We start from the raw sequence: 27,395 nt of genomic DNA, 5'->3' as shown, positions 1-27,395 counted from the left end.
AATCTAAAACTTTTATGTCCAGGGCTCATTCTACTTTAACAGGATGGACCATTTCTACCTCCCAGGAAAACCATCAATTACATTGAATGCCCAAAATTATTTCTAGTCATGGAAAGGACTGACTATTCCCAACTACCTAGAAACCCAAAAGGCAAGATAACAACTAATATAAAATATAAGATCAGACATTATTCATTGTTCTCAATAAGGAATTGAAAGAAAATCCATTCCAGTTCATGGTCATTAGAGTTTGGGCTTCATTATTTAGGATCTTAGTTCAGATCCAAGGGAGTTCCTGAAGAAATCATCAGAGTCCATCTCTGTTCACTCCACCCCCTCCTTGTGGTCATTGTCTTCCTGGGAATAAAGGATGAAAAGCTCATGTCCATTACTAGTATGCGCCACCCTGGTATGCCTTAATTCTACGTCTTTTTGGTTGAAGAATATCCTACAGGAACCTCCCCTATTTAACTCTGACCACCCAACTGCCATCCTCTTTCTGAGTCTACTCCATTGGCCAATTTCCAAGTCCTACCAATCCTATCAAGTTCTATGCCTTGTTCAGAAATACTTTCCCCTGAGCTATATAAAAGATAGAAGAAATGAAAGAAATGTAAAAACATACCCCCAGAGTACATGATAAGGGAACAGAAGAAGATGCATTTATATAGTTCTATCTGAAAAAAATTACAGCTGTAAACAAAAGGAAATGGAGAAACCAGGGAAAGCATAGACTATGTCTAATCTGAACTTTGCATTTCCTCTAGAACAGTGCTTTATGCAGAATACGTGCTTAATCAATGTTATTGAATGAATGAATGCCTTATGAAGTTAGACTTCTTGTTTAGTCATTTCAGTCATATCCAACACTTTGTGACCCCATTTGGCGTTTTCTTGGCAAAGATATTAGAGTGGCTTGCCATTTCTTTTGCCAATTCATTTTACAGATGAGGAAATTGAGACAAAAAGACTTAAGTGACTTGCTCAGAGTCACATAGCTAGCAAGTATCTGAGGCCAGATCCAAACTCAGGGAGAGCAGCCTTCTGATTCTAGGCAAGGCCCTCTATCCACTGCTTGTACTCCAGCATAATTGTCTACGAGGACTCAGAGGTGAGAGAACAGTTGACTCAATGTCAAATACAGTTCCATTCCTACTTCTTTTTGATAACCAAGCACTTGGCACCAAATCCAGGTGAATTGTCTTAAGCTTTAAAACCCACCCTCAGACTGTCATCATAAGAAGGAAGTTATGGCATAACTTCTCTCTTTAAATTCTATAACCTTTATTACAGGAGTCGAAGGATAGAGGGGAGACAACAAGAATCATGCAACCCTGGGAAAAATGCTTAAATAAAATGGAAATAAATAAAAAATTCTATAACTTTTTTTTTAAAACCCTTGTACTTCAGTGTATTGTCTCATAGGTGGAAGATTGGTAAGGGTGGGCAATGGGGGTCAAGTGACTGGCCCAGAGTCACATAGCTGGGAAATGGCTGAGGCCAGGTTTGAGGATTTGGTTATAAGGAATGTGCTCTTACAAGGACCAATATGAAAGTGTATTTTACATGACAATAAAAAGAAAATGTGGCTAGAAAATATCACTTTCTTTTCCTTCCTTCAATCCAAAGAGTCCATAACTCTAAAATACCGGACTATGCAAATGGCCCAAACCTGCAAACAGAAACCATTATTCCTGCCCTCCCTTCTCTTTCCAATTCTGGAGGCATTGCTTTTGAGACTTTTTTTTAACCCTTACCTTCTATCTTAGAATCAATACTGTGTAATTGGTTTCAAAGCAGAAAAGCAGTAAGGGCTAGGCAATGGGGGTTAAGTGATTTGTCCAGGATCACATCACTAGGAAGAATCTGAGGTCAAATTTGAATCCAGGACCTATTTCTAGACCTGGCTCTCAAACTACTGAGACACCAAGCTGCCTCTGAGATTTGTTTCAAGAAAGATAAAAAAAAAAAATAAAAAAGAAATAGAGCTTTCAAATCATTTCCAGGTTTACTTGGTAGAGAAAGGGAAAAAGTTATGGAAAACAGGAATAACTTACACTGCCTGAAATTCCATTAGTTAAAAATTCATTTGAGTATTTAAGAGTACTCTTTTAAAAATGCAAATGACTTTAGAAATGTCAAAAACTATGTCATTCACACTTTACTGTAAATTAGTGCAATCAGATTCTATTCCTCCTAGCTGAGATCATCCACACCCAGGGAATAGGAATCTAATTGCAAGAAAGTGAGATAGGAGCTTGGAACACTTTAAGGGAAGGAAATGGTGGGAGGAAAAATGTTGGGCATGTTGTCAGAAAGTTCTGAATTTGAATCCAGCCTCTGATGCATATGGACCTATGTAATCAGGGATAATTCACTTAAATTCTCTGAACTTCTAGTTTCTTCTTTTGCAAAAAGGAGATAACTTTATCAGCTACCCCAGAGGGTTGTGGTAAAGTTCCAAGGAGAGATAAAAGAAAAGAAATGTAGAAATGTCAGTGATTTTTGTGAAAGAGTCAGTCAGTCAATAAGCATTTATTAAGGCCATTCCATGTGACAGACAGCATACTAATATCTAAAGCAGTGGTTCCCAAACTTTTTTGGCCTACCACCCCCTTTCCAGAAAAAATATTACTTAGCCCCCTGGAAATTAATTTTTTTAATTTTAACAGCAATTAATAGGAAAGATAAATGCACCCGTGGCCATCACCGCCTCCCTGGATCGCTGCAGCACCCACCAGGGGGCAGTAGTGCCCACTTTGGGAATCACTGATCTAGAGAAACAAAGAAAGGCAAAGGGCAATTCCTCCCCTCCAGGAGCTCACAATCTAATGTAAGGGCACTTTAGGGTAGCAAAATTAGCCAGGATGAAATGCTAAAGTCTTAATGCTTAGAAAGAATGAAAATCTTGAGGTAGATAAAAAGAACATAAATATACAGTCCTAAAGATAAATTTCGCCTACATAAAAATTTTGCCTGGAGTTAATTCTATGCCCAGAAAAAGAGAGTATTTAATTTTTTTTTCTCTTCCTTCCTCTCTCAATATGCAGCCTCCTGTTCCCAGGACTAATAATGTAGTCTAAGACTATTAGAACTAAATTTTAGCTACATTATAAAATGAATGTCATAGAACTGGCCTGGGAAACTAACCACCAGTTATAACATTATTTCTATGGAGAAATGCACTCCAAATTCCAAAACTGATTTATTTACAAATGAAATTTTAAATTATAATCTTTTCAGAAGTTGGGGAATGAACTATTTTTGTTTTAAGTTTGGAGGCTACCACTGAGCAACAATAACAATGCTGTATATAGAGCTTTAAGAATCACAAAGCACCTAATGTACATTTTTTTATTTTGCTCCTCAGAGCGACTGTAAAAATCATAAAGAATGGATTTTTCTATAATGCATTCTTTAATGCTACTCTTCCCCTTTCCAAACCTTTCTCCTATTTTGTGACCCCAAATACCTTTTTGTTCACTGTTCCAAATCTCTCGGGTTGGGCTCTCCTATTAAGAAAGGATTTGATAAACTAATTCACATCAAAGTATGAAAAATGTATTGTGTTATATCTCATTTGAAATGCAATAGGGACAATACCTTTAACCCAGGGGAATGACTCTAATGGCATAATTTCAGACATAGCTAATAATTGAATTAAAGGATCATAAATAAGGTCATTTTGCTAGCTGACCATGTTATTGATGTAAAATAATAGCTCTTCCTGTTTAAGATAATAAAAAAAATTAAAGTGCTTTAGGAGAAATTCTTACCCTGAAAGGAAAAGGAGATTGATAAAACTCTCCTGGATACTCATGGTAAAGGTACTTTCAGGATGATTCTAAGAATGCCAATCAGAAGAGTCAGCCACAAAGATCATGACATTCCCAAGATACGCCTTTATTGAGCACATGTCCTTGATAACTTTGGCCTTTATTTACCTTAGTGTCAGGCAACTGGTCACAATAGCGTAAAAAGTCCTTTATTTGAACTTAATCTTCCCATTTATGAAATCAGAGGCTTCCAAATGAAGAACCTGATGGAATCTCAAAGGCCACCTGGTTCAAATACTACATTTTACAGTTGAGGAAAGTAAAGTTTAAAGAGTTTAAGTGTCTTGTCCAAAGGCAAAAAAGCAACAGGTCCCACAGTTGGAATTTGAATTTAGGTCTGTTGACTCCAAAGCTGATGTTCTTTTTGTATTATGATGCATTTATCTGCTGCTTTAAAGTTTGAAAAAAGCATTTTACATACATTTTTTATTTCACTTGAGCTTCCTAGGAATCTCTGAAACAGATATTTTTTTCTAATTTTTCAGATGAGAAAATAGAGGCTCAAAGAGATTAATTGTTCATACGTAAAACAATACTTAAACCCAAGTCAGTTCATCATCTCTCTAGAGCTGACAAAATGTGTTGTTACCCCACAGAGCACTCATTTTGGGCCTTTTTCTGTTCCTTTACTATACTCTTTCTATATGATTTCACCAACTGAAATGTGTTAAATTATCATATCTGTACAGATGATTTGTAAATCTTATATATTCAGCCCTATTTTCCTTCTGTATTACTGTATCACTTTGATAACTTCCTGGGTCTGATCATCTAGATGTCCCCTCTAGAGTTGTAGTTTTGTTCAGTAGGTAAAGCACCAGATTTATAGTCAGAAAGTTTAGGGTTCAAATTCTTTTTCTGATATCAATTAGCTATATAACAATTGACAAAAATTTTAAGCTCTCTGAACCTCATTTTCCTAGAAAATGAGGAGGCTGGACTAGGTGGCTTACAAGATCTAAATCTATGCTCCAATGACCTCAAAATCAACAAATATAAAACAGAATTCATTATAATTTCCCATAAAATCATCTTTTCTCAAATATCGCTATTTTTGTTGAGGGCATCATCATCCTTCCAGTCATGTAAGTTCATAACCTTGAAGACATCTTTGATTCTTTTGTCTCCCTTAACCATCATATCCTGTTAGTTTCCAGATCTCATTGATTCTACAACCATACTTCTCACCATCATCCCCTTTCCTCTACTCACATAGATAATATTTTAATTCAAGCCTTTATTCTCTTTTTGTCAACCTTCTCCAAGCCTCCTGCCTGCCTTCCTCCTTCTAAGCTCTTCCCTCTCCAACAATTTCCACATGACTATCAAAATATATTTCTAAAACAAAGATCTGATTATGTCATTCCCATATTAAAATATCTTCAATATCTCCCTTTTGATCTAGGAAAATATATAAACTTCTCAGTCTAACATTCAAAACCTTATACACTATGGCCTCCATTTACATTTCCAGTCACGTTTCATATTATTCCTTTTTCCGTGCCTTCTGCTCCAGTCAAATTACCCATCTAGTTGTTCCCTATACATAACCATTCCATCAACTGCCTCCATGCCTTTGTCTAGATCAGGGGTCAGCAACGTATGGCTCTCGAGCCATATCTGGCTCTTTTGAGGGCCAGATACGACTCTTTCTGCAGGAGCCATAAAGTCAATTTTTTTTCAGGCACTGTTACAGGAGCGCGCACTGTGAACACTGTACGACTCTCACAAAATTACATTTTAAAAATGTAAAAATTACATTTTAAAAATAATTTAAAATTATGGCTCTCACAGCCAAAAAGGTTGCCGACCCCTGGTCTAGATGGTCCATTGGTTATGGAACGTACTCTTACCTTACCTCAACCTCTTAGCTTCTCTGTTCCTGTTCAGTCATTTTTGGTTGTGTCCAACTCTACCCCATTTGGGGTTTTCTTGGCAAAGATACTGCAATAGTTTGCCATTTCCTCTTCCAGCTCATTTTACATATGAGGAAACTAAAGCAAATGGGATTAAATGACTTGTTTAGGCTCACATGGCTAGTATGTGTCTGAGGCTAGATTTGAACTAAGGAAGATGGATCTTACTAACTTCAATCCCAGCATCCTATGTCCTGTGTCACTTAGCTGCCTAGCTTTTTTCAAAACACAATTTAGCTACTAACTTCTACCTAGGCTTATCCTAATCCTCCACAATTACCACCAAGTTTTAGTGCCCTCTCCCTTTTGAAATAATTTGTATAACTAATTTTATATATCCTTTGTATTTACTTAGCTGTGAATCTGTTGTATCTCCCTATAGAACATAAGCTCCTTGAGGGTAAGACTGTTTTGTTATTGTCTCTGTCTCTTTAGTAAGCAATTAATGTTCATCAAATTGAAAATCTTCCTTATTACCCATATTGTATTACATATAAATGTATTCAGTATGGTACATTGCCTCGCAGATAGATACTAGATCAGTTGGAAATTTGGGGAGGTGGAAAGAGAGAAGGAAGAATAGATAACTGCCGACTCTATCTCAGAAGGCCAGCCCAACTTTTGTGTCATTTATCTGAGTGTCTTTGGGTTAAGAACTTTAGGTAAAGTGGAATTGTATTTGGGAAGAGAAGTCTGTTTGAGATTTAAAGAGTATTCTGAAGAGGAAAGACAGATGAGCTAACCAGAAAATTACTCACAAAATTCATAAAACCTTTCTTTACTCATAAAACCATTTTTGTTCAAAGAATACACAAGTTGAAATGATTTTCTCTCTTTCAATCTTTCTCTGCTCTGAACTAATTGCAAAAACATGGCTACTGTTATGAGGGTTTTATAAACTTTCCTGAGCTGTACCTCTCCTCTCCCCAGAGACCGCTAAAGCTAGTTTTAGAAAGCAAATCAAGTTTTTACCGTTCCTCTTCATAAAAGTTGAATTTCATGTACATCTCAAAGTATGAAGTGCCTTTTTTTAGTTGGGGGAGGGACAATGGAAGAGGGATCAACAAATCTTTACCAACAGTAGTTTTTTCCACTACTTGAACAGGCTATGAATAAACTAGTTGTGAGAGGAAATGTTAATCTTCATCAAGTTCCTAAGTTTGGTGGCTTAAATAATGCTTCATGCAGTATAGTACTTCTTAGTTTATAAATTACTTTCACATGTGTGTTCTCACTTAATCCATGAGACACTATAAAATGAGGGGGCTGCACAAGATGATATCAAAGGCCTTTTCTGTTCCAAACCCTATGACTATGTAGGTGTTATGAATTTAATTTTCAGAGGAAGAAACTGAGGCTCCAGGAATTTAAATGACTTGCCAAAGGTCATTTGTGTGACAAGACCATAGGAGGAGAGATTTGAGCAAACAGGATTTTAGAGGCCATCAAGCCCAACCTCTGCAATTATCAGATAAAGAAACTGAATCACGGAGAGAGGAAATAACTTCAGCCAGTAACTGTCTGCGGCAAGATTTGAACTCAGGTCTTCTGATTCTAAGTCTAGTGATTTTTTTATTACTTTCTTGCTTGTTATCTACCATAGCTTCCGATTTTGAAGTTAAGGAATATTTTAAACAACTTTATAAGGTCAGCATGACTGGACCCAACAGCATATGTTTTATATAGGGGATTTTTTCTCTATTTAATCTCCCTATACTTGTCACACACTAACTCTAGTCTAATGTCAATTATTAAAAGTTACTGGGATTTAACAGCAAGCATATTTAAAATCTCATTAGACAAGTAGTGTACTTTAGAATACTGGACTATAAATTAGGATTGTCCTGGTTCAAACCTCACCTGGGAAAAGATGAGATGGCAGCCAAGAAAGCTAATGCTATCTTACACTACATAAAGATGTATAATATTTCAAAACTAGAAAATTGCTGGTGTTACTGTACTTTGTCCTGATCATACCAGAGATGGAATTGCGCCTTCCGCCCTGGGCATCACAAAGGATGCTGAGAATATTTAGAGGAAAACAATCAAAACTTCAAGTCATAAGAGCATTAAATTTAAGAAACTAGTGCTAGTTAGCCTGATAGATGTTTGCAAAATAGAAAAAGAAATTCAGAAAGAATTGAAATTGTCTTCAAGTCTTTGGAGAATTATCATGTGAAGGCTGACTCCAGAGGACAAAACTAGGGACAACGGAAGTTGCAAAAAATGCAAATTTAGGTTCAGTGTTAGGGAAAAAGATTCCATAAATATTTGTGCTAATAATAATAAAGCAAAGAAGAAGTATTAACTATGTAGATATGATAACTGTATACCTAGGTATGAATTTCCCTTCTATCTGAGATATCCAGTGAATCAATCAACAAATATCGAATGATTGTTTTGCACAAAGATTCCTTCTGTACCCCTCAGAGTACCTAGTGGATCCTTAGTAAGTTTTTGTTTAATGAATGAACGACAGTCTATAAGGATCCTTGCTCTAAACAAGGCAAAGGGGAAAAAATATAGAATTTACAAAGCACAAAAATTAGAAGATTGTTTTTCATAGTACCATAGAGGTAGAGCTGGAAGACATTTCAAAGGCCATCTTGTCCAACTCCCCAATTTTTGTTTGTTTTTGTTTTCATTTGTTAAAATCAAACTTTATTGATAAAATCAGAATATTTTACTAGGAAGAGCAGCAGGCCCAGTCAATCAACCCCAAAATTTTATAGATGAGGAGACAGAGGCCTCAAGAAGTTAAATAATTTATTCACAAATGCTCTGCCAGTTAATGGCAGCGTTAAGATTAGAATCAAAGAGGTCTCCTGATAATCAGTGCAAGGCTTCTTTTAGTAGATCACCTTGCCCTATAGAGAGGAAATTCTTCTGGTGGATTTAAAAAGATTTAATATATTGAAAGTCATATTAGAAGACTTGAAGGGCTATCATGAAGAAGGGGGGTTAGGATAGTTCTATTTGACTCCAAAGGAAAGAATTGAAAGAAGTTGTTATTCAGTCATTTTTATCGTGTTTGACTCTTTATGATCCTGTTTGGGGGTTTCTTAGCAAAGATACTAGAGTGGTTTGCCATTTCCTTCTCTAGTTCATTTTTACGGATGAGGAATCTGGGGCAAACAGGGTTAAATGCCTTGCTTAGAGACACACAGCTACTAAGTGTCTGAGGCCAGATTTGAACTGAGGTCTTCCTGACTCCAGGGCTATCCATTGCACTGCCAACCGTAGTTGCCCTAGGGTAGGAACTGAAAAGGAACCAATCTGAGCTAGAGATAAGGAAACATTTTCTAAAAATTAGAACTGCTCAATGGAGCTCAATAGAGCTGCCTTGATAGGTGGTGGATTCCTCATCCTTCAGACCAAGACTAGAAGACCACATGTTACATTGAGTATTCCTTTGGTGTCTGGGGTCTAGGTCTCTTCTAAGCCTCAAGCTCAGTTATAACACAACAACTTTTCAGGAATACATCTATACCAATAACTGGGGTAAAGCTGAAACCACTGTCATAGCAACTAAAGGTTTGTATTCTTTCCTAGTTTGAGACACTTTTGTAATTCTGAATCCAAAGGCCTTTTTCCCCTTATATGTTTCAATATTAATAATTCATAGAATCACAGAATGTTCTAGTTAGGAGACTTCATTCAGTCTACCTACCACGTTCCCACTTCATGTTACAGAGTGAGGAACTATGGCCCCAGAATGCTCAAATAACTTCCCTAAAGTTAGTCAAACCGTCAGAAAGTATCAAGTTCCAGATTCAATCCAAAATTTTCTGACACCTAATAGAGCTCTCTTTCCCCAGCACCATGCATCCTGCTTTCCTCTAAGTATACAAATATGCCAGATTCTCATTCATCTTTAGAGGAATGGCTTTACTAACATCAAATATTCAATAATAGGCTGACCTCCGGACATCCTGACTTTCCTAAAATGTCTTAAGGACCTTGAGATTAGCTAAAAGTCAGATGGTGTGTAAAGCCAAGTCGTGTAAACCCAAGTTTTGGATTACATGCTTGCTAAATTTTAAACTGTAGGATCATGCTTTACCCTTCTGCTCTTTCTCACACTCTAATTCTATTCATCATTTAACACAGTGCTAGGAAGAAAGTAGGTGGTGAATAAATATTTGGTGATTTATTCATTAAATGGCTAATTGATATACCATTTTGGTTACTCCAAACCACCACCAATCCTGCTATCTACCATTGCCTCCCTGTCCTTTCCTGCTTATGCAGTGAAGAAATAATGTACTATACATATATATGTATATATATGTATATATATATATATATATATATATATATCTGGTACATTGAAATTAAGTCATCCAAATCCTCTTACATTTATATAATTTTATTTAATAATTATACTTTAAAGTTTGAACCTTTAAATAAATGAGAAACTATGGATCTAAGTAAATCCCATATTTTCTCAATGGCTCTTTGGAACCCATCATTCGTGGGCAAGCCATGAGAATATTGAATAACAGAAGAAATAAATGATGATCCTAATGAAAACCACATTCTGATTCCTGCTTTCCTGCTTATGCAATTCCATATAAGAATTATAGAAGCCAAAAAAGCAACATGCATATTAGCTGTGGGTTGCTCGACTACATACACATAGTCTTGTAGGTCACGTGACTGTTTCCATCCTCTCTGTTAAGCTAATGGTTCCTCAGAGCCCCATGAGGCCACTCTTACACACACATAGAATTCTAGGATTTGCCTGAAAAAAAAATGTATCAGGTTTCCATGCCTATGAGCTAAAAAACTAATTTGCACATCTCAATGAAACCAAACCACCACCAGTGATGGAAAATGTCCATTGTTTTTCAAAGGAAGTGCCAAGATTGTAGGTAACTAAGCTGATCTAGGTGGACAATATTCTCCTCCCCTCTCCTAGGAAGGGCTCCCCTTCTCAAGTGACACATGGTTGCAAGACTGGGAACAGAAATTGAGTCAGCTATCATTCTAAGGGGATGGAGGCAGTTTATTCATGACTTTTCAGTACCTCAGCAATAAGAATGTGTTCTCTCTCACTCTCCTATTTCATTTTGTTATAAGGCAGTCAAAGATTTATAGTAAAGTTCAATTCAGAACAGTCGGGCTGTAAGCCTCTGGGTATTCTGGCAAAACCTGTCAAAAGACTTCGATATTTTAAAATACATTTTTCTAAACACAAAGTTCTCCCCAACTGGGTTCAGTGAAACTTTCAATGGGAAAAATCATTTTTATAATCCCTTTCTCACAAAGAAAAACAAGAACAATAATTGCTTTCTTTATCTTTTGTGTTGCTTTTTAATTTTACAAAGAGATGATGTGGTACATTTTGGGGGGGGGAATGCTAGACTTGGTCAGATGACCTAGGTTCTGGTTTTCCCTCTGCCACTCACTAACTGTGTGGTCTTTCTGATCTTCAGTTTTCTTTTCTGAAAAATGGGGATAATAGTTATTTCCTCCTCCTCCACAACCTACCCAAATTTACCATACAATTGTAAAAAGCATCCACATACAGGGTCTCCCAAAAGTTTTAGTGCAGATTTAAGCTTTAATATCTTTAAAATATTTCATAACACACACATAATAAAAATATAAGTAAAATTTCTTTGAAAAGCTATAAGGTATGATACAAATGGGTTTGGTGGGGTTTTTTTACAACTATACTTTCAATATATCTGCAATTTTTTTTAGCTGAGAATTGTGTTTTCCAAAAATAATTTCTAGGCTCTCGTGTAAAACTTGAGATCGATACAATTGCTTTCAGGATCATAAATTTAGAGTTATAAGGAGCCTCAGAGACCATTTAGTCCACCACCTCATTTTATAAATAAGGAAACTGAGGCTGAGAGAGGTCAGGCATCTTGTCCAAAGTCAGAGAGATAATAGGTGCAGAGCAAGATTTGAACTCAGATTCCCTGACACCAAACCCAGTGCTCTTCCCACTATTCCACACTGCTTTTCCAAAGCTTCAGAGGCTAAATTAAAGCAATCACTTTGTATGAGGTCCAAAAGGACGGATTATACAGCAAATTCTACTTCATGGGAAAGTATGTTCTAATGAAATTCTAAGCAGTCTGTGAAGTTTGGTTATTCAAACTGGAGTTGCCCCCAGGAACTTTTGTTCTTTTCTAGTTCCATTCTTTTATCTTTGACTCTACCAGAAGACTGTATGTTCGGTGACTTCAAACTTGGGTTGAGGTAGAGGAGGATGACACATTTGGCATAAAAATAAATATTTGGCCAGGGCTTTGCTATTTGTGTCTTGAACGTTAGTCTGATTCAAAAAATTTGTTTGTGGATGCTTCCATTTGCCCATTTACTAGATCCTGATGAAAAGGCTTGTGATCTTTATTTCAGCAAAACTGCTACTGACATCAACTAACTCAAGAAAGGTTGCAAAATTAGGGCTATTATCTGGTGTTTATAACAAGTCTGTTACCATAGTAATAACCGTGATGTCACAAATTCAGCTCCAGGGGCCAAATTCTGGCTCTGAGCAGAGGAAAAAAAAAAGGTTAGCATAAGAAGGATATAAACATATGCGGTTAAAATAGGGTCAATACTTGTGAGAACCACAAAAGGGCAGGGAGTTTCCCCACATGACCCAGGCAGTTGTGGGGGGGGGGGAGGAAGGGAGGGATTCAGCCTGAGGATCTTTTCTGCAGCCACAAAAATGACAGCACTCCAACCCTTCTGCATGCAGCTGTGCATGAAGGAGAGTAGAAATCAGAGAGAACATAATATCTGTGTGTTCCCAATCATGACTACTCCACTGGGCCAATGGTCTGCCAAAGGCAGTGGATTTGAGCCAGAGCAAAAAAGTACATTCTAGGGACCAAGTTTCTGCCCATACAAATCCCACTGGCAACCCCTGTATCTCATGAGAGCAGCACACCCCTTATAATACAGCTATTATTTGTCTCCCCATTGGTTCATCAGAGCTTTAAAAAAAAGACCTTTCAGATATACATATATATGTTGACCTAACTATACATATATACGTAGACCTAGACACATAGTCATCTCAGTGTGGAAATAGAAATATTGCAATAGGCATTGTTATACCCATACTCTTGGTGGAAATTTCACACGAAGACATTGTGAACTTTTAATTTCATCACACGGTCTAATTTGGGTAGAGAAAAGAAAAAGAAATTAAACTCCAGAGCAATAATTGTATTCCTAGCAGACCAAACATTCACCCTATATGATTTTTCTCACCTTGAAATGGAATAATAGTGATAGAGGGAGGGAGAGAGACTATACCTATAATCTCGTTGGTGTAGGAAGCTCCCAGGTAAGAAAATCACAATGCAAGTGGGCAACTTCTCTGCAACTTAGAGCATCAGAGAGTTGTTGTCTAGAGCACCAAGAAAGTAAATGATTTGCCCGGGATTATATAGCCAGTATATCAGAGATGGAACTTGAATTCAGGGTTCTTTGACTCTGAGGCTGGCTTTCTATTCACTAGACTTTGCTAACTCTAATAAATGTAATAATTATCATATTATTATAATGTCACTTTTGTTATGTAATATAATTACCTTATATGATATGATTATATTAACTATAACTATATTAAAATGACAAGCAGAGACTATATTTCTAAAATATTTTAAGTTCTGCAAAATGCTTCTCTTAAAATAACCCTGCAAGATAGGAAAGTCAAGGATTATTATCCCCATTTTACTGATACGTAGATTGAGACTCAAAGAGATGAAATAATGAAATAATGAAATAACTTGACCAAGGTCACACGATGGATTAGAAAGAATATAACTCAAGTCTCTTGACTCCAAACACAGTGCTATTCTTTAAAGAATAATGTCAGCACTAAGTCGTTTTTGGTCATCTCATTCCTAATCAGTTAAAACATCTTATTATACCATACCCCTCTAAGAATGGACAAGAAAAGGGTTTCTGATAATTTATGGGTTTTATGTATCAAAGAATAGATTTTTTTATATGAGGAAACTAGTGACAAATCCAAGTAAGGCAGAACTGGCCAAGAAGATCTCTTCACATGTTCATAGAGACCCAGAATAACCTATACATGACACTTGTCATAAAAATGTGAGCAGTCCTTATAATTAATCACCAAGTTTCACTTCCTACTTAGCCCAATGATATAATCTACACTCTAACATCACATCAAAAAGAGATTCTCAACATGGACTCCTTAAACTTGTGGGTTTTAAAAAATATTTTTGCTAACTATCTATATTTCAATATAATTGGTCTCCTTTTTAATTCTATGTATGATATTTTATTCATTTAAAAATGTCATTCGAGAGGAGATCCATAGGCTGCCAGATGGATCCATGACTCAAAATCGGTCTCTATCAAGGGATTCTGACAGAATATGCCCATCAAACCCTAGGAATTTTTCTCCTGGGGATTCAATTCATTGGCTGGTATCGTGGAAATTTTCCTAATGGGGCCCTGATTGAGCCAAATTAAAACATAATCCCATCATTCAAGTTGGGTAAGTTTTCTGCTGAAGGACCAACTAACTGGTTCTCAAACTCTTCGAGATCAAGGAAAATATCTTCAACATTTTTCATAGCCTGGCATCCCAGCCCTCGGTTGTATAGGTTAGGATCTAATAGTGATGGTGCAAGGGAATATTTAAAGAGAGCCTTAATGACCACACCATAAAAATTGGAAATGTAGAGTTCCATAGAATACTGCTTTAAAAAAATAAAACTTGTATTGGGATATTTTACTTCCTCCCAGACATTCAGAACCCCTGGACTCCATTACTGGCCTCTGTTCCTTTGCATATTCATTGTGCTGTGTGCCTGCATTCCAGGAGGCTTGCTAGGCAGGAAACACCAGAGCAAATTTTCTGGCATACTGCACCCAAGGTAGCCTCAATATGGTTCATTTTTAAGTTCTCTTTTGCTCCCACGAGACACTACAAACCAATCAATTTGCATTTTGTTATACAACTTTCTTTATGCACATGTTGTTAGAGATGGGGAGAAGAATTAGGAAATAAGCAAAGACAGGGAAAAGATTTTTTAAATTGTTATTATTGGAACCATTCACCTAAGTCACTGTACACATGTTCAAAAACAAGTTGCAATTTTAAATTAACCATTTCTTCCTCCACCCTCCCTTACTCCTAGTTGGTCTATTCACAGAAGATTTTTGGTCTCTTAGATAGGAAATTTAGGCCCCACTCTATCCCTATACAAGCAGCCAAAAGAGAAAATGAGGAGAGAAGATTAAACATTATCTTAAGTGCAAATCTCTTTATTAGCAGATTTTCTCATTATTATTATTAACTTTACTATTATTAATTATTAAACTCCCTATTATTATTCCTATGTATTATTAATGAAAACTCCTAACAAATCCAGATTTGTGATTTGATAAAGAGACTGTGTGAATCAATTAAATAAAATTTTAAAATTAAAATTAAATAAACATATTAAATAAATAAATAAATGGATGAATGAAGAGGCTGTGTGGCATAACAAACAGAGTGGTAGTCTTTGGCATCAGAAAGACCAGGGCTCTAAATCTGCCTCCAACACTGCCTTGCTGTGTGACACTGGGTAAGTTTCTTCATCTGTAAAATGGGCATACTAGTAGCACCTACCTCATCAGGGCATATGTATGGAAAGTGCTTTTGTACTACATAAATATCAAATAGTATTATTATAATTTCATCAGTAATATGAACTCCCAATGTGTATACTCTCTCCATTCAGGCAAATTAGCAAGTCATCTGTAACTTACAGTCTTTAAAAAATACTCTTACTTTCTCTTTTATTAATAACTCTAAGACAGAAGGGCAAGTGCTAGGCAAATGAGGTTGTCCAGGGTCACACAGCTAGCTAGGAAGTGTCTGAAGCCATGTCTTATAGCCTTAAAGAGTTGTCTGGACCACTAAAAGGTTATACTACTTATTCATGATCACACAAGCATGATTTTTTAAGTTTGACAGGTAAATGAAATTCAATTGTATATATTTAAAAAGACCCTCAATATCTAACTCCTCTTAATACTAACACGAAATAGTGTTCAGAAAGCCGAGGTATCTATTGTCCGCATCTATCAGAGGCAGAGGGTCAGCAATGAAAAGGAATAACACATTGGAAGCATACCTAATATACTTGAAATTTTGGATATATAAATATGTTGATAGTTTAGGGAAATTCATTCAAACAGTTCACTGCATTCTCTAATTCTCTAGCAAAGTTATAATCATCACTCTTAGGGATACAGGAAAATAAATAAATCCTATCACATGAACTCAATTTTTATTGGTATACAATAGAAACTAATCTAGCCAGGAGAGCAATAATACAGTTCAACTTAATCCTAACACTTAGAAAATGCCCCATCCATTATCACATAAAGCAGGGGGTCCATGGACCTAGAGGGGGGTCTGTTTATAGATTTCGGAGGGCTACGAACTTCGATGGGAGGGAAATACTTCTTTACTTAAATATAATTGGTTTCATATGGGATTTTATATATTTTATTTAAAAACATTATTCGAGAAGGAATCCATAGATTTCTCCAGGCTGCCAAAGGGTCTGTAAAACAAAAAAGGTTAAGAACCCTCTTCACAGTATTTCTCTTCATAAAACATATCTATTACCTAATTTACAGGACTGCATGATTCTGCTAAGTCTATTACGCCAATGCTTAATTTTAGTGTGAGGATTTTCTGGAAATGGAAGAGATTTGAGAATATGAGAGGAGCGAGGATTCAGGACTTTATAAAAAAACAATGAAAACAACCCAGAGAGTAACTTGTCCAGAAAGTGCTTTGTAAGAATTAAGTAGACCACTATTAAGGATCTAGGTGTAATGATCTGGCCTTGGGTAGATGTAAAGGAAAGAGGAGTCCTGGTCCAAGATCAACAGATTCTATATGCTCCTTTATACAGAGAAAAACTTAGACTCAGAGCATTCCCAAATGACCCTTCAGCGGATAACTATTTCCTTGCCCTGTGGCCTGTTCAACTCTATTTGGTTCTTTCACATAACTGAATATTTTGTGCATCTTGTTTCAAAATAATTTTGTTTCTTTTGTTAAGCATCACATTTGCAGCCAATAATTTTAGAAGTCCTCTGTGAGTTGAAAGTCCATGCAATGCATGTGTTGTAGTCTATGCCAAATTTGGCCCAATGTAACTCTGATGCCTAAAAAGAAATCTTTGCACAGACCTTCCTTGTGCAACGTCTATCACAATTAATACTACAGCCCTTTCCATAACTTACTTGCCTTTTTTTAAATGTACTCATAAGATGACAGAGTCAGGATAGCTTTCTAGGAATCACTGTCATTTTTAAACACTAATAAGGATTTACCTGCTGGTGGCTTTATGAAAGGTGGTGGAATTAATGGTACAATAATGGGTACATTCCCATGATCCTTTGATCCTGCTGGTGAGTCAGTAAGTCCATTTCCCGTGGCAAGCCCTGGATAGCCTGTGTTCATATTGTATGGTGATATAACACTGTCCTCGGATAATTTTGGCTTTGGCAAAGAATTTTCTGAAAGAGAAAAAATATGTATACAACTTTACATATATACAATATGGCAAAAAAAAAGCACCTATTAATTGAACTAAAATTTTTCTCTGATTGTTTTTCTTAATTCAGCAGGGTATATGATGAAAATTAGTATCTTCTTCTAGACTCTGAAAAATAAAATGTTATCAAAACTCTAGGGTACAATTTTACTCACATCACTACAAATTTCCATCTGGCTCCTTTATAATTGGCTTCATGCTGGCCATTTTATTCTGACATCAAAAGTGATGAATTTAATATTGCAAAAATCTCCTTGGAACACCCAAAATTTGGATTTATTGAAGGTCAAATCATTCTCCCTGAATGGTGTTTGTATCACATCTCTCACATGATACTAGCCTAGTTAAGCAAGGTTTTACTTTTTTCAAATACTGGGTTATCACAATTCCAGAAGACCAATGATAAATGGTGGATGGATATACTACCAAATCTCTTGACAGAGGAATGATGGACTCCAGGTGCAGATGAAACATATACTTTTTTGGGCTATGGCCAAGGTAAAAATTTGTCTTCTTGACTCTACATTTGTTACAATCCCAATAAGTGGAAAATAAATCAAATTTTGTTGACTGAAAAGAATAAAATAAAAATTATAAATATAGAATATTTAATATTTAATCTCCAGCTAGCAAGCAGTTCCACTGGGTTATACATGTATCATTGTTCAAAATCTATTTCCATGTTATTCATATTTGCAATAGAGTGATCTTTTTACATCAAAACCCTAATCATATCCCCATCAAACCATGTAATAGATCATATGTTTTTCTTCTGTGTTTCTCTGACTTTTTTTAACTGAAAAAGAAGTAAATGACTTGAAAGGGAGGAAAAGGTTCATAGGATCATTGATTCAGAGTTTACTGGGACCTTAGAGGTCATCTACGCAGCCCATTTATTTTACAAATGAAAAAACTAGAGCCAGAACAGTCAAGTGATTTGCTCAAGGTCAAACAGATAATTGTAAGTGACAAAGCCAGAATTCAAATCCAAATCCTCCAACTCCAAGTCCAGTCCTCTATTCATTCTTAGATTTTTTATTATAACTTATGTCTAACTCTTTGTGACCCCATTTGGAGTTTTCTTAGCAAAGCAACTGGAGTGGTTGGTCATTTCTTTCTCCAGCTCAATTTATCAATGAGGAACTGAGACAAACAGGGTTAAGTGACTTGCTCAAGGTCACATGACTAGTGTCTGAGGCCAGATTTAAACTCATAAATATGAGACTTCCTGAATCCAGGCCAGGCACTCTACTGTGCCACCTCGCTGCCCCATCTTTCTATTCTACCTTGCACATGTTCACAAAAACATGTTTATAGCTACAAGGCAAGATTATGAAAAAAGTCATAAAGCATATTTATTTTATTAGTTTAATGGTATTTTAGGGATATACATTTAGTAACCTTTATCTAAGCAAGAACCTGAGTTCTCAAATAAGGAAATGCCCCAAAACACCAAATAAAGGAAGCAGGCTTCTCGTCCATTAAAAAAAAAAAAATTCCAGTAGCAAATCCAGGCACTCACCCCTTGCCTCTCTCAGAGGAAATGATTAATACCAAGGCCAGGTATTACATGAACTATTAGTTTAGAGAATATAAACTCATGACTTGCATCTTTCTATTCACAGAGAAATTGATGATGCCATCTAGATAACATGATGTACACAATTTCATAGCAAGCTGAATATAAAATTTGTCACGTACGTTCCATTCCACATGCCTGCAGGACACCTCATTTACATTCTATTTGTTGTCATATAAGAAGGAAATGTATTACCTTGGAGACTGGGAATAAAATATTTGAAAAGGTAGTTTATACTGACAGGATTTTCAATGGAATACAAATACTGATCAAATTATCAATAACGACATACAATTAGTTTCATAAATGTTTTGTGAACGTCTCTACAGAGTAAAATGGATTATTGTTTGTCGTTTGACTTGAGGAGAGAATTTTTTTCATGCATATCTTTTTCTTGTCTACCTAGAGAATCTTCCTGAATCTGGGGCTTGTGAGTCCCCATAACAACGCCCAGTACTGGACAGCTGTGGGCTTCTTTATTAAGGCTCCAAGCACAGCTGACCATTCACAACAGGCCACTGAAGTGTGCAAAGCTGCCGTGATTTTTCGTCTTTACCTCAGCTCTGAGAGTATGCTTGTTGGACAACTTGAGTTCCAGACATTTGCTACACTCTGAATCTGTAGCATTCCTCTTCTTCAAACTCTGGCTAAAAAAGTCCCTATCTAGCAAGCCTAGCTGGAGAATCCAAAGACAGCAATCAACTAGGAAGGAACTAAATCCCCATTGTTTAGGATCAGGAATCATTTTAATGCATAATACAAAATCTAGGAATGTTGTTCACGACTGGAACCCAGCCCAACAACCCATACTTCTAGTGTTTCTCCTTACTAGTATTCCCACATGGAGAAGGGAGGGAGGGAGAAGGAAAAAAATAACATCATTTCATAGTAATCTGGATTCTCACTTAGATTTTGATGATCTGACTCTGACATTTTGCTTAACAGAAAGTCTTAGTCCCAGGATTTTTTTTTTATAGTAAAAGAGCTCAGGAGTACAAAAGTAGTAAGCAATATTTTCTCCTTTTCTCCCTTTTTTTTTGGCAGGACCCTAAAACCTTGATTATATAAGCTTTGTCTGGTTCTGCCACAATATTACTGTTGGTGGTGAGATAATAGTAAGTTCCTATTTGTTTTATATTGCACTCTCATATTCTATTGGACCCTGCTTCTGGAAAAGCTCTCATGGAGATGTACATTTAAATCAGCCATTGGAGTAGGCTACAAAGCAGAAGTCCCACTGCAACTCTGTTCTGGCAGGTTGAGATAGTTCATCCCTCTTTGCGTGAACAAAGGAACATTAAATGTCATTACCTTTGAGAACAGAAATGTGCTGCCGGCTCTCCCCATCTGTAGGGTAGTTCCTGAATTCAATATCCTCGCCATCTTTCAATTCAACCTTATCATAACCATACCAGCCAAGAAGTTCATTCATGGTGTTTTCAGCAAAGTTCTGAAAGAGAAGAATTGCCTGCTTATTTAGGTAATCAATAACCATTTTGGAAAGAATACATAAATCGAAATCTATTTGCACCGTACCAAGGACTGCTGGCATTGTCCCACCCCCTCCAGACTCGTGTTCATTTTTCAAGTCACGTATAAAATATACAACACATTTAAATCCCAAGATGTCGTGTGCAATTATGATATACCTTCAGACGTTTCTAATTTAAAGAAAACAAGAAAAGGAGGGATTTATCATTTTTGCTTATGGAGAGGTCCTATTTTTAACCTATATTCATCAGCAAAATGTATGTAACATGCTTTCATAAAAATATTGAAAAGTAAAACACAAAACTAGATGAGTACAAAAGACTTCCTTATGAAAACAATTAATCAACCTTTTCAGTGCTACAGCTTAATTTAAATTGGAATAGCTTTCTAACTCAGATGTGGATTCTGAACATGAATGCCTTGGATCAACTTGAATCTCAATAAAGAAATAATTTCTTCATTGTCAATATGTAAAATAGAACAAGCCACAATACAAGCTTTCTTCTTCATTTTTCATTAAGCAGGAATAGTTTTTTAAACCCTATACTCCTTTTGGGTTTACATGCATAAAATTAAAATATCTAGAAATATTAATTTCACTTCATTGACTATATCTTCTTGCTGTGTGAAGCCCAAGATCAGTTTGATTATCTCCTCTTTCCCCCAAATTCAGTTCAATCAACAAACATTTCTAAAGCTCCTACCATGTACCAGACATTGTGCTAGGAGCCCTTATAAAATGTAGATATCCTTAAAGTTAACTGCAAACAGATTTTATAACCATTATGGAATTGATTTTTCAAGCTTATGCCATCGGTCCAGCAAATCTAAAATTTTACAGTCTTACCCTCTGTAAATTTCAAAACAAGATGTAAAACTGTATGTTTCAATACTCCTTTGTGACGTGATGAATAACTGTGTGCTGCCATAAATAAGATACCTGGCTCAGTTGTCACAAACTATTATTTTAAACGTTCCTTTTAGTTAAAATGCTTTTGGATTATGCTAGGTGAAATTTTGAATTTCAGAATTACATTTTAACTTGCAATTTAAGTACCTGGAAAAATGTACCAGGGTTCTAACCAAGGATGTGCTGTAAATGTTTAACAATCTGTTGAGGAGGAGGGGGGATATATACTTGACACACTTTTAAGTTTAATCTATATTATTAGCATTTTCCCCATCACTTTCTTAAGTCCAGACAAACATTGAACATTAAATCAACGCTCAATCTGTAGAATTTACTGATTTCTGGTATAAATGCTTACACAAAAACTTTAACAGTTGATTTCTAAGAGCCAGTATTGCCTGGCTCCAGCACATCACTGATTCTACCTCTAAGGTGCTAAGACAACATGAGTATCTCAAGTTTTCTCAAATGATAAATCTTTAGATTTCAACTGGGATTGCATATAAATGAAAAGCTACTTCAATAGTGATTCTGCAAAAAACAAACCTGGCATTTCAAACCACCCACAGGATGTTAAACCCTTTCTTTAGCATGGAGCTCTAACTGAGTCAAACTATGATGCAACGGTATGCCAGCAATTTAACACACACACACACACACACACACACACACACACACACACACACACACACACACACACACACAATATCCAGCCAGCCTTCATTGCTCCTCTAAGTTTACTTTCTTTGATGGCTGATCATTTCTATGCTCTATTAATGAATACATAAATAAGTTATGAACAGTAAGAAGAATGAGCCTAGTAACTTCAAGAATACCACTACTGAGGAGACTTGTGCTAAATGTTGCTCTATTAAATCATTCTTTAATGAGATGCTATTCTTCCTTATTATCTCACTTCTTTCACTTAACATAGCGTCTGACTCAAGAAGAAGTAATGTTACTGCCCTAAGCTTGCTTTGTTCAAGAACCTCCCCCATCAGACAGGGTGCCAAAACCGACATAGCTAAAGCCTATCATGAAACTGGAATCTTGCCTTCCTATAGTTTTTAAAGATTCTCATAGGGACAGCTAGATGGTTCAATGGATAGAGAACCAAGCCTGGAGATAGGAGGACCTGGGTTCAAATCCAGCTTCAGATACCTCCTAGCTCTATGATCCTGAGCAAGCCACTTGGATCTAATTACTTCCCCTTTTCTGCTCTTTTGCCTTAGAACCAATTCACTGTATTGATTCTAAGAAAAAAGGGAGGGGTGTTTGATTGTGTTTTTTTTTTTAAGTAAATAGAAGTCATCAAATTGCTCTTTGTCTACTCTAACAAAGTAAGGGAAAAACATTAGGTCCAGACTCTTTTGGAAAATGTCCACTATGGCTAACTGAAAGAGGAATGAGGCTGCCTTAGGAGGTTTTAGTAGTTTTCTCCTCACAAAGAGTCTTCAGACAAAGACTCAATGACCATTCGTCAATCATGTGGTAGTAGGAATTCTGTTTCAGATATGGGTTGGACTAGATGGCCTCTGCGTTTCCTTCTAACCCTGAGACTTTTCATTTCCTTAACTATATCTGGATACCTGAGCTGATCTTCCTCCCGCCTCAGACCCAACCCAACCAGTCAGTGGGCATTTTCTCTTCACTTCTACCAATAGTACTTCTTAATTACATTTTTCTCAAGCACTCTCATATTCTGCTTTGCATTTTATTAATTTTTCTATGCATCTTATCACTCTAACTAGACTAACATCTCTACCTTTGTGTATTCTCCTAGGCCAAGTATGATACCTTGAACATAGCTCACATTTAATGATTGATAGTTGAATCCAATTCAATTAAGGTGCACTTTGAATCATGGGTTCTTCCTAACGGTTGAATGAATGAACAAATGAACTTTACCAGGCCATAGCTCTATCTAACTTCTGTAGTAGATATAGTTCTATAATTTATAGATCTATCTACATCCATTTCTTTGAGTAGAACAACATGCAAATCCACTAATTTTTTTCTAGATCTATATTTTGCAAAATAGGATTCAGGATTTTTGTGATACATAGAACCTAATCTGTATTTTTTTATCCCAAATTTATGCCATTTAGTTTAATTGTGGTCCTTAAATACTATAGTTTGCAAACCAAACTTCTTCATATAGTACTTAGTATGAATTTATATTTTTTCATAATTTTCAATTAACTATACAGTTTTTTTACCCTAATCAGGAAAATAGTGAAGTGGATCTTTGGGGCAAAAAGTCTGCAGCTGTTGCCAATAATTGCCAATAGTGTTAATGAAGTTATACCAGCTTCTCTCTCACTGAAGTTGCATGTGGGCAACAGAAGAATGCAAGGAAAATCTGGGTTTCTGAGTTAATGGCAAGCTGGCCTGATATTCTGTAATAACTGAGCTGGACTTTTTGGAAGGGAAGTCAGAAAAGGAACCAGGTGAGATGTTTCCATGGCAAAATACCTCATCTCTGGGACTCCAGTTATCTTTATAGTTTCCCCACATATTGACGTTTGTATTCCTTTATGTTCTGTGTGTCCCTAGGGAACGGCCTTGTTCATTGAATATGCTACCAACCGCTTTAGGCTACAGACATGCTAGAGGACTGTGCAGCGATGACTTTGTCACAAGGTTGGTGACTATTAAATCTTCGATATCATCTTCTGAATCCTTCCTTGGTTTTCCTGGGCCTGTTTGAATTGGGGGTTTAAAAGTCCTGGCAGACAGAGATCATAGTACCAAGACAAGGCACCTCCCTACTCTCCTTCACTCTTTATAGCGACCTATTTTGTTTTTAACCTTCTGTCTTACTTTCGATTCTAGAACAGAAGAGATACGGGCAGTTGGGGTTAAGTGACTTGCCCAGGATGACACAGTTAGGAAGGAATGATCTGAGGTTAAATTTGAACTCAAGACCTCCTGACTCCAGGACTTGTGCTCTATCCACTGTGCTGCCTATCTTCACCTTCTCTCTCTTCTTAACTCTACTGCTTCAGAACCTCAATAGCATGATGGAAGTAACATGGTAAATGAGAATGATAACTGTGTTTGTTCCTCTTTCCTGGTTCTCTTCCTACTTATCTAACAGTTCCTACTCAATTTCCTTCACAGGTTCTCACATATATAATGCCTACTAATTACAGATGTTCTCCAAGGTTCTGTCCTGGGCTCTCTCTTCTCCTCTCCCTACACATAATCTATTGGTGACTTTTTTAGCTTTTATGGGTATAAGTGTTGACTCTACGCAATATTCTCTCAGATTCATATTTTCAACCCCATTATCTCATGGGAGTTTCAGTCCCCCATTACCAGTTGCCTATTGGACATTTCAAACTAGATGTCCTCAAGATACCTTAAATTCAATATATACAAAGGTGGCCTTATTACCTTTCTCCTCTTTCAAATTTCTCTATTTCTGTGGAAGGTACTACCATTATTTCAGCCTCCCAAGTTTGTAACCTTCACTCCACATATCTAATCTGTTGCTAGATTATATTGTTTCTAGCTGTACAAGCATCTCTCCCATTTTACCTTATCGCTCTACTCATATAAATCACCACTTAAATTCAGGCCCTCCTCACCTCTAACCTAGATTATTTTTAACATCCTGCTAATTGGTCCCCCATTCTCAAGTCTCTCCCCACCCCATCCATCCTCACACTGCTCTCAATGTTATTTTCCTTAAGTGGAGACCTGATAATGCCACTCTCCTACCCAATAAACTCTAGTGGCAACCTGTTGCCTCTAGGGGGCAAAAATGAACCCTTCTGGTTAGCTTTTTATAAAAAACCCTTTACTTTCTTCTTGGAATCAATACAGTGTGTTAGTATTATGGTAAAAGAATGGCAAAGGTGAGGCAATTAGAGTTAAGTGACTTGCCCATGGTCACATAGCTAGGAAGTGTCTGCGGCCCAATGTGAACCCTGAACCCTCCATCTCTAGACCTGGATCTCTAACCACCAAAACACCCAGATGTCCTATCTAGTCAGTTTTCAAAGACCTTCCCAACTTGGTCCCAACCTATCTTTCCAGCTTCATTATACATTATTCCTCCTGTACTGTGATCTAGCCAATATGGACCTTCTTTCTGTTCTTCACACATGACACTCCATTTCCCATCTCTGTGACTTTGTACCTGATTCTCTGTCTGGAATGCATTCCCTCATCAGTTCGACCTCACAGAATTGTTCTTTTAAGGAGATTGTTTCATTTTTAATATTTGTATCTCAAGTACCTGGCACTTATTAAACATCTTTTAAAAATGCTTATTAATTTATTAATTGTTTTCTCTAAAGTTTTCAGTTCAACAACATTACTACTTCTAAGTCTGTCATTTGAAAAAATCTATATTCCAAAAGCAATAAGAAAAAACTCTGACCTTCTTAAGTTAGTGTGGTCTGGTTTTTAAGACCCAGACATGGACCTTCTGAACAGACCTATCAAAAGTAGATTGATTGGACCAGAGATGGCAAGAGGGCAGAAAAGAGAGAAAGGAATAATCTAGATTAAGCAGTTACTCTGAGGGTAGAGAGAAGCCCTCAGGAAAAGATTATCAACACACTGAGATAGGATTTTTGGTCATTTGGACTACCACCACTGCAAACAGGATGTGGCTTCAGGGATTTGGATAGGATAGTTACTCTTTGATAACTTATAAAAGTAAATTCAACAAACTGAAAATATTTTGGGCTGGGAGGAGGCAGTATTGGTGAGGATATTTAGAAAGGGCCTAAACAAGGACTTGCTCAGAAAGGCTTCTTGTGCCTGAGAATCTTGTGGACTTAATTGGTATGGCAGGTCCATCATCATACCACAAATATGGCAGTCCAGTCAATTTTTCCTTAGTAACATCTCTAACATATGACCCCTTTTCTCCTCTGAAACTGTCGTCACCTTGGTACAGGCCCTCTTTACCTCACATGTAAATTACTGCAAAAGCCTATTGATTGGTCTACCTGTTTCAAAACTCTCCCCATTCCAATCTAATCTTTAGTAGCATCCATGAGACCAAAGTGAGCTATCTAAAGTGAAGTCCAACCACGTCGTCCCCTTTCTCAATACATTCCAAAAGCACCTTATCTCTCCCAGGATCCACTATAAAATCCTCTGGTTGGCATTCAAAGTCCTTTATAATCTGCTCCACACACCTTTCCAGTATTCTTATACCTTTCACCCCACCATATATTCTGCAATCCAGTGACACTGGCCTCCTTGCTATTCTTCATACAACACACCACCTCCTGAATCAGAGCATTTTCACTGGCCATATTTCATACCTAGAATGCTCCCCTTTCTCATCTCTGTCTCTTGGCTTCCTACAAGACTCAGTTAAAATTCTATCACCCACAAAAAGCCTTTGTAGATACCCTTTAATTCAAGTGTCTTCCCTCAGTTGATTATCTCCAAATTATCATGTATATAGTATGTTTGCCAAGTTGTTTTTCTATTATCTTCCCTACTAGAATGTAAGCTCCTCAGGAGCAGGGTCTGTTTTTTGCCTTTCTTTGTATCCTAAGAACTTAGCACAGTATCAAGGGTTTAATAGAAGCTTAATAAATATTTGTTGACCAATTAGAATGTAGAATGAAAAATACTCATATATATTCACACACACACACACACACACACACACACACACACAAATATATATATAGCCACTGTGGGAATTTGTTTTGCTTGACTATCCATATTTTTTACAAAAAAAAAATAATTCTTTTTTCCCAGTGAATTGGTAACAGGAAGTACAATTTCTTTTCTTTCTTTTTAAATAAAGAGGTTGCGAGTTGTTGCAGATGTGAAATGTTACATGCACTCTCAATGAGGTCACTGTACTATTACTTTTACTTAACTGTTTTACTTTGTTGCAAGAGACCTCTTTCTAAATGGGAGTCATCTATAAATGTTTATAATGTACAAACAAAACATTAAAGAAACTTAAGAAAGAGAGAGGGGAAGGGGAAGGGAAGGAAGGAAGGGAGGGAGAGAGAGAGGTAGAGAGGGAGGGAGGGAAAGAGAAAGAAAGAGGGAGGGGAAAGAAAGAAAGAAAGAAAGAAAGAAAGAAAGAAAGAAAGAAAGAAA

At 36.6% G+C, this 27,395-nt stretch overlaps 1 protein-coding gene across 1 annotated transcript in view; it reads right to left on the bottom strand.

The window, feature by feature from the left end:
• The window catches only part of LOC123246554 (sine oculis binding protein homolog), a 187,525-nt gene extending 160,941 nt beyond the window's left edge, over window positions 1–26,584 (bottom strand). The window contains exons 1-3 of the mRNA XM_044675401.1: window positions 26,465–26,584; window positions 20,216–20,354; window positions 17,102–17,287 (exon numbers count right to left, since the gene is read on the bottom strand). Of these exons, the coding sequence (XP_044531336.1) occupies window positions 17,102–17,287; window positions 20,216–20,354; window positions 26,465–26,584 (445 nt within the window). The remainder of the gene's footprint in view (window positions 1–17,101; window positions 17,288–20,215; window positions 20,355–26,464) is intronic.
• Window positions 26,585–27,395: the final 811 nt, after the last annotated feature.

This window comes from Gracilinanus agilis, chromosome 4 (genome assembly GCF_016433145.1).
Source record: "Gracilinanus agilis isolate LMUSP501 chromosome 4, AgileGrace, whole genome shotgun sequence".
Lineage (NCBI taxonomy): Eukaryota > Metazoa > Chordata > Mammalia > Didelphimorphia > Didelphidae > Gracilinanus > Gracilinanus agilis.
Note: the sequence above shows the minus strand (reverse complement) of the source record. Positions and strands in the feature narration are given on the sequence as shown.